Source organism: Oryctolagus cuniculus, chromosome 8 (assembly GCF_964237555.1).
Source record: "Oryctolagus cuniculus chromosome 8, mOryCun1.1, whole genome shotgun sequence".
Taxonomy (NCBI): Eukaryota; Metazoa; Chordata; class Mammalia; order Lagomorpha; family Leporidae; genus Oryctolagus; species Oryctolagus cuniculus.
In genome coordinates this window covers 133,176,743-133,197,432 of record NC_091439.1, presented here as the reverse complement: position 1 = coordinate 133,197,432, position 20,690 = coordinate 133,176,743, and the positions used below count along the sequence as shown (strand labels likewise).

At 39.9% G+C, this 20,690-nt stretch overlaps 1 protein-coding gene across 11 annotated transcripts in view; it reads right to left on the bottom strand.

Annotated features, from left to right (window-relative positions):
• Positions 1-20,690, bottom strand: part of MARCHF1 (membrane associated ring-CH-type finger 1) — a 1,003,118-nt gene that overhangs the window by 369,117 nt on the left and 613,311 nt on the right. For 9 of the 11 annotated variants that reach the window (XM_051831701.2, XM_051831697.2, XM_070047279.1 and 6 more), the window contains one exon: positions 874-1,022. The exons of the other annotated variants lie outside the window; for them this stretch is intronic. In XM_051831701.2, coding sequence (XP_051687661.2) covers positions 874-984 — 111 coding nt within the window. In that variant the 5' untranslated portion in view covers positions 985-1,022. The remainder of the gene's footprint in view (positions 1-873; positions 1,023-20,690) is intronic. 11 annotated transcript variants of the gene reach the window in all.

The window sequence follows — 20,690 nt, the reverse complement described above, 5'->3', positions numbered from 1 at the left end:
TAACAGACATTGTCATGGCAACCGGACAGAAAAACTTAAAAACTCAAATGGTTCTTTGCTTATATTTAATGATATGTTCATCAACTAATAAAACAGGGTAATAAAAACACTTGTGTTATTATAAAATGGTAAAACAATAATTAAAATGCATCTAATGTCAGCTTATAGTTTGGAAACTGACTGGGATTTCATTAAGTCAAAAACAAGAATATTACAACCAAAATCTGAACAAAGAGTATTTAAAACTCCCTTTTCTAATGAGATCTCTTCCTAAACACAAGGAAACAGTGGATAACTAAAATCAGGCATTCAGTATTAAAGCAGAAAATGAAACATTAAAACCATATATTTGGTTTAGTCTTCGAATTATTTTTGCCATGATTTAATTCACAATTTATTATGAAAATCTGAAGATTTGAAAAACCATCAGAATTTTTTAGAAAAATACAGGAAAATGTAGAAGGCATCATTCTTATTTTTTAAAATTATCTTTGAATAACTCTGTACTTGATTCTCCTCTACTATCTCCATTACACAGTACAGAATCTAAGAGTATGAACTTTAATTTCAATATTTCTTTAAGGCAACATAACATAATAAATAGAGGATTCTTAAGTAAAGGCAACATAACATAATAAATAGAGGATTCTTAAGTAATAGAAAGAAAAATAGTTGCTTAAATTCCAGCATTGTATGGCATTAACATAGGTTTTAATGCCCATTAATTAACCTGAATCTATATGAGCAGTACAACATAAATGCAAATGTCACTGTAACAAAGAGCACTACTGACTGCAAGACGGCCCCGTGCCCACTCCCTCAGCATTGCGTTCACAGACGCGCCATCGTAAGGTGAAATAACTGTGCACTCACCAGTGTGGTGGTCTGTGCGGCCTCGGCCGGGTCCCCCGAGATGGCGGGAGTTCGCGTGTTGTTTGGGACTCTGTGAGGGTTACGGGCTATCGCTTCACACCAGCCCAACATTTTCTCCTTCCTCTTATCCCTTTTCAATTTCTGAAATTCTGAAAATAATTTACATTCCCTGAAACATGTTTCTTATTTTAGCTGTGCTTCGGAAAATACACATAATAGAAATTCAATCAACAATTCAACATTTTATTTTAACTGGAGGCAATGGGGAGAAAAAGAAGAATATGCGTATTATTAATAATATCCGAGAGTCTGGGACACTGTAAGCAGCTTGCACCATTGCAAAGGGTCACACATCTCTCACACCCTCTACGCGACACGTCTAGATAATCGTAATTCCTCGTGCTAGGTTCTAAGGATTATTTTTCAGGGATCAGTTTATAACAATTAGGTCTGACCCCGGGAGCTAAGAATGTCCTGAGTAATATCTATGCACAGTCAGTCATGTGTCACTGAGCGATGGGGATGTGTGCTGAGAAAGGCACTGTGGTAGTTCCGTCCCTGAGCAGCACAGAGTGGAACTGCACGTAGGTAGGTGGCATATGTCACTCACGCCACGTGGCCCCTGGATGTTTTCAAGGGCTGGGAGATGTCTGAGCCTGCTGCTGGCCCAATAAGAACACTATTTGATAGTAAGCTTTTTAATAAGTAGGAATATATCCTAAAATAACAAAACGCAATAAACATAGAAGCCAGCCGCATAGTTATTATCAAGTACTGCGTACAGTATTTAACTGTACATGATATACATTTGAACTGCCAGCAGGATATTATTTGCTCATACAAACATCACCACAAGCACATGACTGACGCATCACACTGACTTCATGAGAGCTATGATGTCATCAGGTGCTAGGAATCTTTCAGCTCCATTACATTCCTAGGGGACCATCATTGAAATACAATCTGCTGTTGACCAACACCTTGCTATGTGGCACACGACTGTATTTCAGTGACATCTAACACCTTGGCACAGCTTTTAAGCCGAACATCAATACAGAAGCAGAATAAATGGAAAACAAACAGTGTGAGAGAGGACTTACTCTGGCCATGCCAAGTCTATCTCTGTCACAATGTTCTGTCAACTACAAAAGGCAGAATGTTGGTGCAAGTACAGTACATTTAGCAGGGTGCATCCTTTAGCAGGGCAATCCATCCAAAAGTAATCTTTACAATTTCCTAAGTCATGAATAGAATATGACTTTACAGTTTTCAAGAACTTCCCACTTGGGGGAACTATCTGTTTCTGAAAAAGTCATATCAACAGTGACTTTCCTGTTTCCCTCGTAAAGTTTTACAGCCTGCTTTTCCACTCCACCACCCTCAGTAATTAGAAATAGTTTATTGCAGGTCTTTAGTTAAATGCATTACACTGTCAATTAAATATCAAAAATAATGTGAAGTAATTATTTTTCACAGCATCCAAAGCAATTAGCAATCTGGTGGTTTATAACATTTCAGGAATTCAAAATAGCACATTTTAGAGCACTAAGAAAAGTAACATAAAGAAAGGTTGCACTAGGCATTGATGAGTTATTGCTCTAAATGACAAAATAGTTGAGTAAAATGGATCTGAACAATGTAAACATGGACGTGATTTTAACGCTTTCCTAAAAATTAAGTCTATGCTACTCAATGGAATGGCAATCTAATAAGAGTGACTTATTCATTTGTGGTTCAGAGAAATGGTGAGGAGAAGTTGAATGCGATTGTTGGAATGAGCCACAAATTATTAGTACCTGTCTTTTTCAAACACATTGTTTGATATTTTATGGAACATTCTTATCTAACATAAAAACTGCATATCCAACTAATTTGAACTCCACAGGAAGTAAGTATTTCCACATTCCCAGTATACACTATCTTGGATATTCATCAGTTTTATTGCATTTCTTGAACTACACTAAGAGTAAATGAAAATGAGTATCTTTATTCAAAGGCAAGGAGTGAAATAACACTTAGTGAACATCACAGTTTACTCAAGTATAAGCAAATGTTCTGAGTCATCCATCACCTGTTTTTTTTTTTTTTTAATTAACTCTATAGTGACAAGTCATGTTAGTACTTACAATATTATATCTATAAAGGAATAAAAAGCATAATAACGTGGTCCAAAAATTATGATATCTTCTGTTCTGGCATGTGTTTGTAAAAGCACTTTCCATTCAGATTCTGAGACTGAAATGAAGTAATTTAACTTCTTGGTAGCATGCTTCTGATTTTGTGGTGGGTGTAGCTGTGATATTTGTTATACAATCTTCATTAATCCATAAATGTTTACTGAGCCCCTACTATGCTGTATGTAAGGGATTAGACATGGAATGAGGATTACTTTCATTTATCTACTCAAATTGGGTTTGAGTTTAATTCATGATAGATAATTTTAAAATCTGAGAACCACTTGGATCTTTGTCATCTCTAATTTCTGGACTTGTAGAACTACTCGCTCAACACCAAGATGAATTTCTGCTCCTGTTGCAGATGTATTATTCCCTGCTGTTGACTTGGAGAAATCACCTTTGTAAACCACACCACTGAACTGCTGTCAGCAAGTCATCATGACAAAAACTGGCTTTTCACTATGCCCATCGAAATGTGCATTACAACACAATGTCAATGTCATTCTGCTTTTCTACTGCACGTAACAGTTATCAAATAAATTCCAGAATTATTAGCAAGGAAGGCTGAGTAATGCAAAAGTTAAATATATACCTTTTTGTAAACAATACATTAAAATTAATCATTGACTATTAACCATGGACCTGCAGTGACTGTTAGGGGGAAACAGAAAAACTTTGTACACAGCGATGGATTGGAAAACGTATAATGTAAGTTGGATATATTCAAGTATTTATAAAGAAGGTTAAGCATTTGAAATTTCAGAGACAACTTCACAGCTTTACTGCAATTTTTTATTCTATCAATGAACAATATTCAGGGCAGGCATTTTGCGAAGGGGCTAAGACAGTGCTTGGAAGGCCAGCACCCCTATTAAAGCACCGGGGTTCAAGTCCCTGGTCTGCTCCTGATTGCAGTTTCCTGCCACTGTGTACCCTGACAGAGCTCCTGGTTTTAGCGTTAAGCCTGGCTCTGCCCTGGTTATTGTGGGTATTTGGAGAATGAACCAGTGGATGGGAAATCAATCAATCTCTCTGCTTTTCAAATAAATATTAAAAACAAATAATAATTAACATAATATTGAATAACATTAAGAAAATCTATGATGGTTATATTATTACACGTCAACATTCACATCACATCATAGGAGAGAAATCTTGTTTCATGACTTCCCTGTGGATAAGGACCTTACAATTGTCAAAAACAAAAAACAAACAAACAAAACAACAACAACAACAAAAAAACACCCTCCACACTCTCCTTTTCTGTTATTAAAAAACAATGAGATTTTAGATGATATTTCAAAGGGACTTTTAAAATTTATTTATTTATTTACTTGAGATAGTTACAGTCAGAGAGAGAGAGTCAGAGAAAGATCTTCCATCTGCTGCGTCACTCCCCACAGGGCTGTAATGGCCAGGGCTGAGCCAATCCGAAGCCAGGAGCCAGAAGCCTCCTCCAAGTCTCCCACGCAGGTGCAGGGGCTCAACCCCCTGGTGCCGTCTTTCACTGCTTTCCCAGGCCATAAGCAGAGAGCTGGTTTGGAAGAGGGGCAGCCAGGACACAAAGTGGCACCCCCATGGGATGTCGGTGCCACAGGCAGAGGCTTGGCCTACTATGCCACAGTGCCAGCCCGCAGAGAGGTTTTTTCCAGCATTAATGCCAAAGCACAGACTGTGGGAATTGTTGAGGTGAGTGAAGAGAACCAAAGGGTTAGAAATGCCGACTGCTGAGTGTGGCAGAGCAGCCTTCGTCCTGCACAGGTCTGGAATACTCATCATAATCTTAGTGATAAGAATGGACTGTCAGTCAGAAGGGTAGGAAAATTATATGCACTTACAATTAACCCTAAAGCACTTTAAACGGTGAGTGTCATTAGGAGTATATCCGAATAGGAAAGTGGTCATTAAGCACTTGTGTTAATTGCTATCTAACCATTGAACCAAGCTAATATGAGATACAGTGATGAGCAACTTACATAATGATCACAGGAAATTGAGATTTAACTAAGCTTAATTTTTAATATGCTACTTCAAGCAGATATTTAATTTAATAAATAGAAGCACAGTGCATTCTCTGTGGACTAAATCGACAACAAATTAAAATTAAGAAAAAAAAAGTGAGGCAATTGAGAGTACCTTATGGAGAATAACTTACTTTTAATTCAGGAAACATTTACTGAACATTTGCTCTGTGCCCAGTATTGGGCTTGGAACCATTGGTAAAGAGATAGAAAAGACCCAGGGCAGAGAGTTAGTAGGGGAACCCAACACATAAACCTTGAGAACAGCCACGCTAACATACGCTGAGCACTATGAAAACTTGGAGAGAAGACATTTCATTTAGCATCATGGAGGGGAAGTTTCATTTTTGGAACTCTCCAAAGAGAATAAAATTAGTAGCAATTCGCATGAAAATTGACATTGCTACGATCCCTAAAGCTTCTGCCAATACAAGCTATATTGCACAGCTGCAGGAGGCAGCATTCACACTGCAGTCCATATAAACGGTGTTGTGCTTCAAGGGACACTCTTCCCATAAAACATCAAGTCCATGGCACGCCCGAGGCTGCGCAGCCTGGCAGCCCTGACTGGCTGTGACTGGCCACACACTCACTTTACGCTACCCCAAGTCTAAGGTAGCTTACCCTTAAAATCAGAACTTTGTTTTGCACAGAAAAAAAGTGGCTGCCTGCTTCTATTCATCAATTCCGTCAACTCTTTCCTTCCTCAAATTTTCCCAATCCATACCATATTCAATAAGTGTGCTTGTGGTCTGGCTAAATGCTCCCTCTCTTCACATACACACATGTGAGACCACATCACCCTCCTCAAACTTGAGACTTATGAGCCTTGCCTAAGAACTGAAAGAGATTTTTCTATTGCAATTTCCAGATTTTTTTCTGTGCATTTGTTCAGCTATCATATCATGAGCATATTTAAGTGTTGGGGTTGGCATTGTGGCACAGTGGGTGAAGCCACCATCAGTGACACTAGCATCGCATGTAAGTGCTGATCAAATCCTGACTGCCCCTTGCCAGCTCAGCTTCCTGATCATGTGCCTGGGAAAGCAGAAGGAGATGGCCCGAGTACCTGGGCCCCTGCCACCGATGTGGGAGGCCCAGATGGAGCTCTTGGCCCAGCCCTTGCTGTGGCAGACATTTAGGGAGTGAACCAGAGGGCAGAATCACTCAATCTCTTTCCCTTTCTCTCTTCCACTCTGAAGCTTTGCCTTTCAAATAAATAAATAACTTAAAAATATTTGGTGATGGAAAGCCAAAACACTCTGGCAAAACAAACAAACAAACAAACAAAAAAAAACCCACCTAAATGAAAGATCTCCGGAAGTGAGATCCCAGTGAAAAGAACAGGTCTTCAAAGAAGGAGGTACCTTTCTCTGAAGGGAGGAGTGAACTTCCACTTTGACTACGACCTTGTCTAAATATGATCAGAGTTGGTGAACTCAAAAGGCTTCCATAGCCTTGGCAGCTCATGACAAGAGCCTAGGGTGATTACTGACGCCATAAACAAGAGTGTCAATTTGTGAAGTCAACAACAGGAGTCACTGTGCACTTACTCCTCATGTAGGATCTCTGTCCTTAGTGTGCTGTACATTGAGATTTAATGCTATAACTAGTACTCAAACAGTATTTTTCACTTTGTGTTTCTATGTGGGTGCAAACTGTTGAAATCTTTACTTAATATATGCTAAACTGATCTTCTGTATATAAAGAGAATTGAAAATGAATCTTGATGTGAATGGAAGGGGGGAGGGAGAGGGAAAGGGGAGGGTTGCGGGTGGGAGGGAAGTTATTGGGGGGGGAAACCATTGTAATCCATAAGCTGTACTTTGAAAATTTATATTCATTAAATAAAAGTTAAAAAAATATTTGGTAAAAGAATTAAAGAAAGGGGACAATGAAAGAATTATTTAAAAAATGTATCAGCTATAGGACACTTCCTCCACTAACCCCCATAGTAATAATGAAGTTCAATTTCCCTAATGAAACGACTTTTGAATAAGAGAAGGAAGGGACACTTTAGGAATTTCTGATTATTAATGTTTGTTCTTTAGAATTGTGTGTGTAGGACCAGGCATTTACTCTATTAGTTAAGGTGCCTGTATCCCATACTGGAGTACCTGGTTCAATTCCTGGCTTCGCTCCTCACTTCAGATTCCTGCAAATGTAGACCCTGGCAGGCAACAGTGATGGTTCAAGTAACTGTGTCCCTACCCGCTGAGCACGAGTCTTGGATTTCCAGCGTTGACCAGGGCTGCAGCTAGCCTTGTGGGCATTAGAGGATTGAGCCAATGGAGAGAAGCATGTTCCTATTCATTCTCATCCATTCCCTCTCCTTCTGCCTCTCCCTCCCCCTCACCTTCTTCCCTCAAGTAAATAAATAAAAGTGTGTGTCCATGTTATAAGGATTAGTCCCTATGCCACTATGATGTGTGAACCTACAAATCACCAGCTGCTGCCATGGACCTCCAAGTGGAAGTACTGATCTGTCCACACACAGCTCTGAATTGTTCTTGAAGAACTGGAATGCCAAAGACCATCAGAGATCTGTTGTTGGGCATGGATTTTTTTTTTTTTTGACAGGCAGAGTGGACAGTGAGAGAGAGAGACAGAGAGAGAAAGGTCTTCCTTTGCCGTTGGTTCACCCTCCAATGGCCGCCGCGGCAGCACAACTTTCTTGTGAAGTCAGATGGTTCACTCTAGGCTTGTAACACCTCACAATGGTGAACAAAGAGAGGACCCAAAAGAATGAACAGGCCCTCATTCTCTCCTCTTTCAGGCAGTGCAGACAGAGAAGCCAGTAGAAAGGCAATTCTGGTAGCATTATAAGCCTTAACACTAGAAATCTGCAGAAATAGGAAGAAGGGGTAGCTTTCTGTTAGACAATCTGGGGGAACTATAACAATAGAGAATCCTGCAATCTTAATTTATTAAGAGAAATCACCCAGTACAGAGAAACATGCATAAACACCCACGTCCAGAAGTGAGAGAGATGATGTCCTGTAGTGATGGCTAAAACCTTCCTCTTGGAATTGTTTGTTCTGTCTAGGTACTCAGGACATGTCCTGGGGACTGTATTTTGGGCATAAAAGAATCAAGTGTAGAGATTCCAGTTTAAGCTCTGACCTGTACAAAATTTGCAAATCATCTCTCCCACCTTTCTAAAAAGATAAAGTGGAAGACACTTGTAGGTGATCCTGTGCCTGGCTGGGAGACTGCCTGCCTAGCCCATGCAGGAGGTCAAGAGTGTGTGGCACACCATGCCCCCCCAAGGGAAACCCTGGTGGAGGGCTCAGCACCTTGAGACCCACATATGACCTGACTGCTGGCAGGTGGCAGGAGCCCCAAGCACATTTCCCCCACCCCCACTTCCTGTTGAGGGGCCTTGCAATTGTCAACCAGGTAAACACTTCCCGGGTGTGTCCCAGATCCTTAAGACTACCTGGAAGGCTACATGAGCTATGTGACCTTCTAGCTGATTGGAGAAGCATAGAGGCACCAATATCAGCTTTATCCTACAGAATCAGCATTGCTACACTGAGCTAGCTACTCCCCTTTGCCTGCCCTATAAAAGCTTGTGCCTAACTGCTAATAAACGGACATGTTCACCGAAACTGTCTTCGGTGCTTCTTGTGGAAGAACGCCGCTGCCCTACCATTCCAACAGTGTGGGCCAAGCAGGATGAGCCCACAGAACCTTCAAATCAATGATTTTTCTTGGGTCCATCAGGAAACAGAAATTGCAGAACAATACGACCCCAAAATATGGAGAAAATGGAATACAACAAATCATGGCCAACTTCACAACTCACAAAGAGAAGTTACTGGAACCCCATCTGGCGTTAACACTTGCATTGTAACGCGGATGCACCATGGCAGGCACAAAGTGGATTAGCTTGGAACTGAGAACTTCTATGGGGCTGCTTTCTTAATGGGGGCTTAACACTTTCTTGGGTTTCATCACCAGGCAACTTATCTACTCTACATGGTAAATAGCTAAGAAGGATTCTATGGTAGACTAGCAGATGGAGAGGAAGAGGGCCCATTATAAAATGCCTACAGACTATTCCTATATTAGAGACCTATTCTCAAGGAAAAGTATCTTAGCAGAATCTCGTGGTCCCACCTAAAGGAAGGGAATGTCTCCCACTCCAGCCTATCTACCTTTCCTTTCTCAAATGTGGTGAGGAGGGGATCTAAGAAAACATTTGGGAAGGTCACAGCCCAGAGACATAGGTCCACTAAGAGGCTTACATTTAATCCTAAAGTTTTAGAATACTTCACCTCTACTCTATCTTACCATCGTATCCACAAGGCTTCAGGATGACGACAGTGAATTACAGCTGGAAGGCCTGCAGGAAGCACATTGCTGAAGGAGGAGTACTTGGGAAACCAAAGTCAACAGCACAGGCAAGCACAAGTGCGCTGGAAGAATTTCTACTGTGACAGCAAAGATGAACTACACCCAGATTTCTAGACAGAATAACAGAAATCAGACAAATGGTGTATTTATCTCCATTTCTATATCCTGTTACATTTGGCTTTTTTTTTTTTTTTTTGACAGGCAGAGTAGAGGACAGTGAGAGAGAGACAGAGAGAAAGGTCTTCCTTTGCTGTTGGTTCACCCCACAATGGCCCCTGCAGCCAGTGCACCGCGCTGATCCGATGGCAGGAGCCAGGTACTTATCCTGGTCTCCCATGGGGTTCAGGGCCCAAGCACTTGGGCCATCCTCCACTGCACTCCCTGGCCACAGCAGAGAGCTGGCCTGGAAAAGGGGCAACCGGGACAGAATCCGGTGCCCTGACCTGGACTAGAACCTGGTGTGCCGGCGCCGCAAGGTGGAAGATTAGCCTAGTGAGCTGCGGCGCCGGCCTACATTTGGTTTTTACACACAGAATTATGAACATGCCAAGAAGCAAGAAAAAGCATAGTCCAAGGATGCATGAAAAAGCATCACAGTGGAACTCAAATACAACACAGATATTGGGGCCAGCACTGTGGTGTGGCTGGTGAAGCCGCCGCCTGCAGTGACAGCATCCCATATGGGTGCCGGTTCAAGTCCTCGCTGCTACTTCCTATCCAGCACCCTGCTATGGCTTGGGAAAGCAGTGGAAGATGGCTCAAGTCCTTGGGCCCCTGCACCCACATGGGAGACCTGGAGGAAGCCCTTGGCTCCTGGGTTCGGATCAGCTCAGCTCTGGCCATTGTGGCCAACCGGGGAGTGAACCAGCAGGTGGAAGACCTCTCTCTCTCTGCCTTTCCTGTTCTGTGTAACTCTGCCTTTCAAATAAATAAATACATCTTTTAAAAAAGCATAGATATTGGCCAGCGCTGCGGCTCACTTGGCTAATCCTCCACCTGCGGCGCCGGCACCCTGGGTTCTAGTCCCGGTTGGGGCACTGGATTCTGTCCTGGTTGTTCCTCTTCCAGTCCAGCTCTCTGCTGTGGCCCAACAGGGCAGTGGAGGAGGACCCAAGTGCTTGGGCCCTGCACCCACATGGGAAACCAGGAGGAAGCACCTGGCTCCTGGCTTTGGATCGGCGCAGAGCATTGGCCGTAGCGGTCACTTTGGGGGTAAACCAACAGAAGGAAGACCTTTCTCTCTGTCTCTCTCTCTCTCACTGTCTAACTCTGCCTATCAAAAAAATTTTTAAAAAAGCACAGATATTGGAATTGTCAGGGAATTTAAAATATCTATAATTAATATATTAAGAGCTGCAATGGGAAAAGTAGATAACATGAGAACAAATAAGTAATGTAGGTAAAAGGATGGGAACTCTAAGAGAGTATCAATTGGAAATGCTAAATGTGAAAACATCACAAAATGAAGACTGCCTTTGAGGGGCTCATCAGGAGGCTGGGCATGCCCAAGGAAAGCATTCGTGAGCTTGAAGACTGAGGAATCGCAAAGAATATGGAGAGGAAAGTAGAACATCAGAGAATTGTGGATAATTTAAAGAGGTGGGACATGTGCATAACCAGAATAGTAGAAGGAGAAAAAAACAAAGAAATATTTACAAGATACAAGGTCAATTTACAAAAATCAACTGCTTTCCTGTATACACATATACCTACATAACATCAGTGAAGAATTAGCATTCTAAATTTTTGAAAATGTCATTTGTAATGGCATCAAAATTATTTAGGTGTAAGTTATATAAGGTATTTTTAGGACTTGTATGGAAAAGTATAACTCTGATTAAAAAATCAAAGCAGACCTCTTTTGTAGATGTTGACCAACTCAATCTAAAGTTTATGCAGATAGTCAAAATACCAAGACTAGCCAATACAGTCCTGAAGAAAAGCCCAGATAGAGAACACGTTATCTAATTTCAAAGCTTACCATGAGGGTTTCAGTAATTAAGGCAGTGCTTTATTGCACATACCACAAATGTATTTAACAGTGGAATGTAAGAGTCCAGAAATAGAATTATAACTATAGTCAAATGACAAAGCAGTAAAAGCAGTTAAGTAGAGAAAGGACAATCTTTTCAATAAGTGGTACTAGAACAAGTAGACATCCACATGCAAGAAAATTAATTTAGACACAGAGCTTAAGCTTTCACAAAATTAAGCCAAAAGAGATCATAAGCCTAAATGTAAGTACAAAACTTCTATAAGTTAATGTGGGTGACTTTGAAGTTAGCAATTAGGTGCTGGAATATTAAAATCATGATCCACTAAAGAAAAAAAATTGATGTTGGAATTTATTTTAATTATATGTCTGTGAAAGACACTTCAAAGAATGAAAAGATAAACCACAGACTGGGAGAAAATATTTGTAAAATATTATCACATAAAAGATTAGTATCCAAAACAAAGAACTCCTAAAACTCTTAGTTCCATCAAACATGTTTTATATCTTTATTAAACAAGTAGTTAAGAATGACATATTCCTGTAGTATAATGATCTCTGATTATTAGTAAAAGATTTATTTATTTATTTCAAAGTCAGAGTTACAGACAGACTAAGAAAGAACTTTCAACCACTGGTTTACTCCCCAAGTGGCCACAACAGCCAGGGCTGGGTGAGGCTGAAGCCAGGTGCTTCCTCAAGGTCTCCCACATAGGCGGCAGAGGTCCAAGCACTTCCCAGGTATAATAGCGTGGAGCTGGATAGGAAGTGGAGCAGGTATGACACAAACTGGGCCCATGTGGGATGCCAGCATCACAGTCCACAGCCTCACCTTCTATACCACAGTGCCAGCCCTGGTCTGTGACTGCTTTTAAAATTTACTATATATGAGAGAAAACAAAAAGACAACAGGGACTAGTACTGTGGTGCAACAGGTTAAGCTGCCACCGTTGACATTGGCATCCAGATGAGACTGAGTCTGAATCTTGGTTTCTCCATGTTTCTTCTTTTTCTTCTTTAATTTGTATTAATACACAGGCTTAATGTTCTACAAGTAAAAACAGAAAGACCACTGTTTCTCAGGAATATAGACAAGGGCTATAAACAATAATTAAATCATAAGATGCCAGTTTCATTTTAAAACTTTTTGTATTCTATATTAACTACCAAATATCAGATACATGATATTTTTCTTTTTGGAGCTGTCTTATTACACTTAGCACAACTATGTCAAGTTGCATCCATTTTGTTGCAAAAGACAGTGTCTCATTCCTTTTTATGGCTGAGTAGTATTCCTCTGTGCACGTGTGTGTGTGTGTGTGTGTGTATGTGTGTTTGTGTGTGTATGACACATTTTCTTTACCCAGCAATTAGTTAATGGGCATATAGGTTGATTCCATAATTTAGCTATTGTGATTTGAGTTGCTATAACCAAGGGGTGCAAATAACTCTTCGATATGCTGAATTCATGTCCTTTTGGTAAATTTCCAGGAGTGCGATGGCTGCATCATATGGTAGATCTATTTTCAGATTTCTGGGACATCTCCATACTATCTTCTATAATGGTTGTACTTATGTACAACAATGTATTAGGGCACCTTTTTCTCCATATCCTTGCCAGCATTCGTTATTTTTTTATTTTTGGATGACAGTCCTACTACTTGGGGGGAGGTAAAACCCCACTATGGTTTTTACTTGAATTTCCCTGATGGCTACTGATTCTGAGCATTTTTTCATTTGTCTGTTGCCCATTTGTATTTCATGCTTTGAAAAGTGCCTGTTCATGTCCTTTGCCCACTTCTTAACTGGACTGTTTGTTATGTTGTTGTTGAGTTTTCTTGAGCTCTTTGTAGATTCTCGATATTAATCCTTTAAAGAAGCATAGTTTGCAAATATTTTCTACTGTTCTCTCAGATGTCTCTTCACTTTGTTGAGTGTTTCCTTTCCTATGCAGTGGCTGCTCCGCTTCTGATCCTGTTCCCTGCTAATGTGGCTGTAAAAGTAGTGGAAGATGGTCCAAATACTTGAGCCCGTGCCATCCACATAGGAGACCCAGATGGATATTCTGGCTCTTGGCTTCAGCTTGGTCCAGTTCTGGGTGTTACAGCCATCTGGAGAGTGAACCAGTAGATGGAAGCTCACTTTTTCTCTCTTTCTTTCCCTCTCTCTCTTCCTCTGTAATTCTGCCTTTTATATAAAATGAATGAATTTTTAAAATAAACAATAAATGGGCAAATGATCTAAATAGTTACAACAAAGAAGACATATAGATAGAAAATAAATACATGAAATATCCTCAACATCATATGTCTTTAGAGAACTTTAAGTAAATAAAAAGATGAGATACTACTAAAAGCCTATTAGAAAGCCTAAAATCCAACAAACTAAAAACAACAACTGCTGATGAACAACTTAATATGTTATCCCTCTTAGTATTTTTTGTTTGTTCTAATTAATACTATTGGTTGAATTCTGTAATTAATACACAGTTATTCTTAAGTGTTGAAACTTAACTGAAAAGTGATCCTTGTTAAATATAAGAGTGGGAATAAGAGAGGGAGGAGATGTACAATTTGGGACATGCTCAAGCTGACTTGCCCCAAATGGTAGAGTTAGAAATGTGCCAGGAGATTCCAATTCAATCCCATCAAGGTGGCATGTACCAATGCCATCTCACTAGTCCAAGTGATCAATTTCTGTTCACAATTGATCATAATGATAGGACTAAGAGTCAAAGGGATCACATAAACAAGACTAGTGTCTGCAAATACTAACCAATAGAAAAATAAAGGGAGAGAATGATCCAACATGGGAAGCGAGATACACAGCAGACCCATAGAATGGCAGATGTCCTAAACAGCACTCTGGCCTCAAAATCAGACCTTAAGGCATGCGCATCTGGCTGAAAAGCCCATGAGAGTATTTCAGGCATGGAAAGCCAAGACACTTTGTCAAAAAAAAAAAAAAAAAAAAAAAAAAAAAAAAAAAACTAAATGAAAGATCTCCGCGAGAGAGATCCCAGTGGAAAGAACAGGCCATCAAAGAAGGAGGTACCTTTCTCTGAAGGGAGGAGAGAACTTCCACTTTGACTACAACCTTGTCTAAATATGATTAGAGTCAGTGAACTCAAAAGGCTTCCATAGCCTTGGCAACTCCTGAGAAGAGCCTGGGGTGATTACTGATGCCATAAACAAGAGTGTCAATTTGTTAAGTCAACAACAGGAGTCACTGTGCACTTACTCCTCATGTAGGATCTCTGTCCTTAATGTGCTGTACATTGTGATTTAATGCTATAACTAGTACTCAAACAGTATTTTTCACTTTGTGTTTCTATGTGGGTGCAAACTGTTGAAATCTTTACTTAATATATGCTAAACTGATCTTCTGTATATAAAGAGAATTGAAAATGAATCTTGATGTGAATGGAAGGGGAGAGGAAGCGGGAAAGGGGAGGGTTGCAGGTGGGAGGGACGTTATGGGGGGGGGGAAGCCATTGTAATCCATAAGCTGTACTTTGAAAATTTATATTCATTAAATAAAAGTTAAAAAAAACAACAAATGTTCATGAGAAGATAGAGCAATCAGAACTCCTATTCATTGCTTGTGGGAATACCAAATGGTATAGCCAGTTTGGAGGACAATTTGTTCATTTATTCCGAAGATGACCACTGACTTACATACAATCCAGCAACTGTGTTCACAGAGATATACCAAACAGATTTTAAAATTTATGTCTCATAAATACCTACACACGAATGGTTAAAACAGTAGCTTTATTTGTAATCAACAAAAAGTGGAAGCAGTAAAGATGTATTTTACTGGGTGAATAAATAAATAAATTGCAGCACATCCATATAATAGCATATTCTTCAGGAATAAAAAGAAATATGCTACCAAACCATAAAAAGACATGGCTAACCAGAAACTGCATATTGCTATATTTAAATAAGCCAGAGTAAAAACGGATAGTTTCTGTATGATTCTAATTACATGACATTCAGGAAAAGGCAATGCTATAGCAACGGTAAAATAATCAGTTGTAGGACAGTGAGAGTATTCTGTATGACACTAAAATGCCAGCCACATTAGATTATGCATTTGTTACAAAGTGTAACGCGTAAGGTATGCAAATTAGAACATATCATTTAGGAGGCTGGGGATCCCAGGATGAAATATAGACTGGAAAAAACACAATTTAAAAATATCACAAACGTATGGACTAGCGTCATTGAAGCGGATGGGAAAATGCACTGGCCCAAGAACAATTAGAGACATGGAGTCTAGAAAGAGAAGAAAATATATTGTACATAAGCACTGTAGTTAATAAAATTTTTCCCTATGAAAGTGTGAGTTAACAATTCTGATACTGCTATGAAATTATACCAGAATTGAACAATTAAGTAAATTGTTGGCAAAGGGCCAGCTTTCTCCATGTTAGCATGAGAAGTTTACAGATAAGCAGAAGAGAAGGCAATAGATCACAGTTGGATACACAAGTATGAACTCATATTAGTTTGTAAATATAGAAATGGTTATAAACATATTTACATACATGAACAGGTATATACAGATGGATCTCTATGCTTTGTGGGTTGACAGGGCGTAGAAACAATGAAGCCCTAATAGTCATGTGCACAAATCTTGGTGTCCAATATTGTTCTACAATAAAAGGGATCAGGATTGCCTGGCTGAAGGACTGGTTAGAAGACTAGGGCAGTAAAAAGACTCCTAGAGAAATTTGTAATGCTGAAAAAAAAGGAAGTGCCACAAAATAAAACAGACAGAGAGAAACACAATTTGAAGTATATGTCAAAGGGAAACAGAAGAAAAAAAAAACTGGTACAATTTGAGCAGTAAGATAGAATGTTATCAGATTATAACCAAAGTACAGGCTAAATAAACATGAGTCTATACTAACATGGTGAATGATTGAATAAAGAAATAAAAGAGAGAAGACAAAGCATTCGTACAGATTTACAAATAATTTATACAGATACTATCCTCAAACGTGGTTGGAGCGCAGCATTGTGGCACGGTGGGTTAAGCCACCTCCTATGCTGCCCTCCCATATGAGTGCTGATTCTATTCCCTGCTGCTCCACTTCCAGTCCAGCTCCCTGATAATGCATCTGTGAAAGCCACAGAAGACAGCCTGAGGGCTTGGACCCCTGCCACTCATGGGGGAGACCTGGATGGAATTCCAGCTCCTGGCTCAGCCTCAGCCATTGCCACGATTTGGGGAGTGAATCAGCAGTTGGGAGCCTTGTCTTTTTCTGTCTTCCCCTTTCTCTGTGTAATTCTGCCTTTCAAATCAGTAAATAAGTCTTAAAAAGTAAATGTGTGGTTTTTAAAAAAAGTGAATGGGGGAGTTTAACTTCATGTACCACTGTACATGGCGACTTCTTTCCAAAGAGTTCCACATGGAAAGATAGAAAAGAAGTCTAAATTTACAGGGACAAAGCTGACAAGCCCTACCTGAGCCTGGTGACCTGCCATGATAAGCCATGCTGACCTATGATGTGATGAAAATGATGGTTTATCTCTGGGTCTTCCTGCTCTGGACCCACAACTGCAGTTTAATCATCAGAAACAGAACAAAACAAAACAAAACAAAACACAAAGTACCACACAGACCTCACCTGAAGAAAATTCTACAAAAGATCTGCCCAAGAATCCTCAAAACAGTCAAGGCCATCAACAACAAGAAAAGTCTAAGAAAGTGCCCCAGCCAAGTGAAGCCTAAGGCGTCATGACAATTCAATGTAATGTCTCCTGCGTGGGGGGATGCAAAAACATCATTAGGTTACAATGCAGCAAATCTGAAGACAGGCTAAACTTTAGTAAATCATCACGTATCAGTATCAGGTGACTAATTCTAACAAATGTACTATTCTAATGCATATTGTCAATAACACTAAAAACTGGGTACAGTGTATATAGGAATTCTTTGCATTATGTTTGTGAATTTTCTGTATATCTAAATGCTCTAAAATAAAAATATTATTAAATATGAAACATGGATTCTATTTTATAGGCTTTTGAAAACTACACTTTATTTCAGCACACAGTTGTAAGCAATAACCAACAGAAAAGTGAATATTTCCAAAGGCTAATCATTCAATAGCTCTAACAAAGTGTACTAAATTATATGGATGAGGTTTTTTTTTTTTTTTTTTTTTTTTTTTTTTTTTTTTTTGACAGGCAGAGTGGACAGTGAGAGAGAGAGACAGAGAGAAAGGTCTTCCTTTGCCGTTGGTTCACCCTCCAATGGCCGCCGCGGCTGGCGCGCTGCGGCCGGCGCACCGCGCTGATCCAATGGCAGGAGCCAGGAGCCAGGTGCTTTTCCTGGTCTCCCATGGGGTGCAGGGCCAAAGCACCTGGGCCATCCTCCACTGCACTCCCTGGCCACAGCAGAGGGCTGGCCTGGAAGAGGGGCAACCGGGACAGAATCCGGCGCCCCAACCGGGACTAGAACCCGGTGTGCCGGCGCCGCTAGGCGGAGGATTAGCCTAGTGAGCCGCGGCGCCGGCCGGATGAGGTATTTTTTACAGAGAGAGGTGGTAGATGAAGTAAGAAATTCTAGTGGATTATTTTTGCCTTCTTGGGACAAATAAATAGCTACAGGAGATTGTCAATAGACTCTGTGTCACTGATTTAGGACGCAAAGGGATTGAATCAGCTCTATTGAAACTTCCCCAAAAAATAATTCCCTGTGGACTGAAAATAAGCCAGCCTCCACTCCCGTCTCTCTTAGAAATGAGTGAACTTGGCTGGAGCCGCGGCTCACTAGGCTAATCCTCCACCTTGCGGCGCCGGCACACCGGGTTCTAGTCCGGGTTGGGGCACCGGATTCTGTCCCAGTTGTCCCTCTTCCAGGCCAGCTCTCTGCTGTGGCCAGGGAGTGCAGTGGAGGATGACCCAAGTGCTTGGGCCCTGCACCCCATGGGAGACCAGGAGAAGCACCTGGCTCCTGCCATGGATCAGCGCGGTGCGCCGGCCACGGCGGCCATTGGAGGGTGAACCAAGGGCAAAGGAAGACCTTTCTCTCTGTCTCTCTCTCACTGTCCACTCTGCCTGTCAAAAAAAAAAAAAAAAAAAAAAAAAAAAAAGAAATGAGTGGACTGGGTGAGACGGTCAAGTTCATATTTCTAAGGCGATGCTATTCAAAGATACAATTTGCTTTGATCATGAGATATGCACACGTCCTCAAGATCCTGTTTGTTAAAGGCATGAAACAACGCACAGGAAGGGTTAAAACGGGTTTAAGTAGCTCTTTATGAACACTCTTGAAGATGCTCCAAAATACATAGCTTTCCAACTTTTCACAGACTGGAATACCTTTTTATCATAACAAGTTTAGCCAGGCCTTGACTTCATATTATTTTTAATATAGATTCATTCAGAAAATGCATTACCAGATGGATTTAAGTTCTGATTACAATAACTTCATAATCCATGCCAGGGACTCATGTCCTGCATCTTAACAACCACTAGAATGGCTGGATGTTTGGCATACAAATTTAGAACCAGCTAAACCAGCCACATGAAGCCTGAAGATTGATTTCCTTTCCAACTATCAGGTTCTTTGAGTCAATTTCAAGATGATTGTGCTACTCATGACTCATGGATAATTTATGAGAGGCCCATGCCTTTACAGCAGGTAGGTTTTTCTGAATGTTCACTGTCAAATATTGTATACACCTACCATTGTTCTACTTAATCGGCAACAGCTGTTTTTTCATTATTAATATAAATATGAAATCTAAAGAATTAACACATGAAGGACTGAAACTCCAGGTTTATTTTGCAGAGTTACATTTTTTATAGTGGTGTGTGTGTGTGTGTGTGTGTGTGTATGTGTTTTCTGAAAAGTATTGAAAAATCTTTAACATTCCAAAATGTCATGTATAACTTTCCTTCTATTTCCCCCATGCTATGGTACTGTGGACACCTGTTCTTTATCATTCCCATATTATCAGCTGAAATTTCTACTAAATTTCTTTTTTATTTTCTGATGCTATTACTCTTCTTACATGCTACATATTTCCTTCTTTACTGTGGCCACTAGGAAAATCAGAAGTCAATTAATAATATAATTAAATGTTTTCTATGATTTCTAGTGTACATTTCCATATACTTAGTGTGTGCATTTTGCAATGCTTGAACATCATCAACCATTGATATGCATCTTTTTGGCTAATGTTTAACCTACTGTTAAAATATGTCAACAACAGGCGTCACTGTGCACTTACTCCTCATGTAGGATCTCTGTCCCTAATGTGTTGTACAATGTGAATTAATGCTATAACTAGTACTCAAACAGTATTTTATACTTTGTGTTTCTGTGTGGGTACAAACTGTTGAAATCTTGACTTAATATATACTAAATTAATCTTCTGTATATAAAGATGATTGAAAATGAATCTTGATGTGAATGGAATGGGAGAGGGAGCGGGAGATGGGAGGGTTGCAGGTGGGAGGGAAGTTATGGGGGAGGGAAGCCACTGTAATCCATAAACTGTACTTTGGAAATTTATATTTGTTAAATAATAGTTAAAAAAAATTAAAATATGTCTATAGTTATCTCAAACTTCTTTAGCAAATAATAATAATAGTAATAATAATAATAATGATGATTTATCCAGGGCTAAGCAGCTCATACAGGTGTCCTGCTTGAGCGCTGGTCGTTCAGCTTCTGATCCAGCTCCCTGCTAATACCACATGAGAGCAGCAGATAGTGGTTCACCTACTTTCCGCCCACATAGAAGACCCACATGAGAGACCCAAATTGAGTTCCTGGTTCCTAGCTACCTTCTGGGGAGTGAGCCAAAAGGGATGAGTATATTTTTAAATGGGTTTCTTACATTCCAAGACCAAGAACAGATAATAGCAATCAATGATACTTAGCATTAAAATATCAAATACCAATACCAAAATGCGAAGAAAACACAGTGAAAGTAAAAAAGAAAAAAACATATTTTCCATATAAAAGAAAAACAAAACCATTGCCTACATTTAAATATATGAGTATTATAAAAGGTTAATTAAAATTAGAATCATAGAGAGAGGAGGTCATTTTATGAGAATGTGACAAAATGGTAAAGTCTTTCAAATACAGACAGAATGTTGGCACCAAACCAGTGAACAAAAGACATATTGTAGAAAATCATCCAACAGTGAATACCAACAGTGAAAAATCATAAATACATCAAAAATTATGAGCTCTTACAGAGTTCTAATTTCACTATCTAAATCCAACACAAAAGGG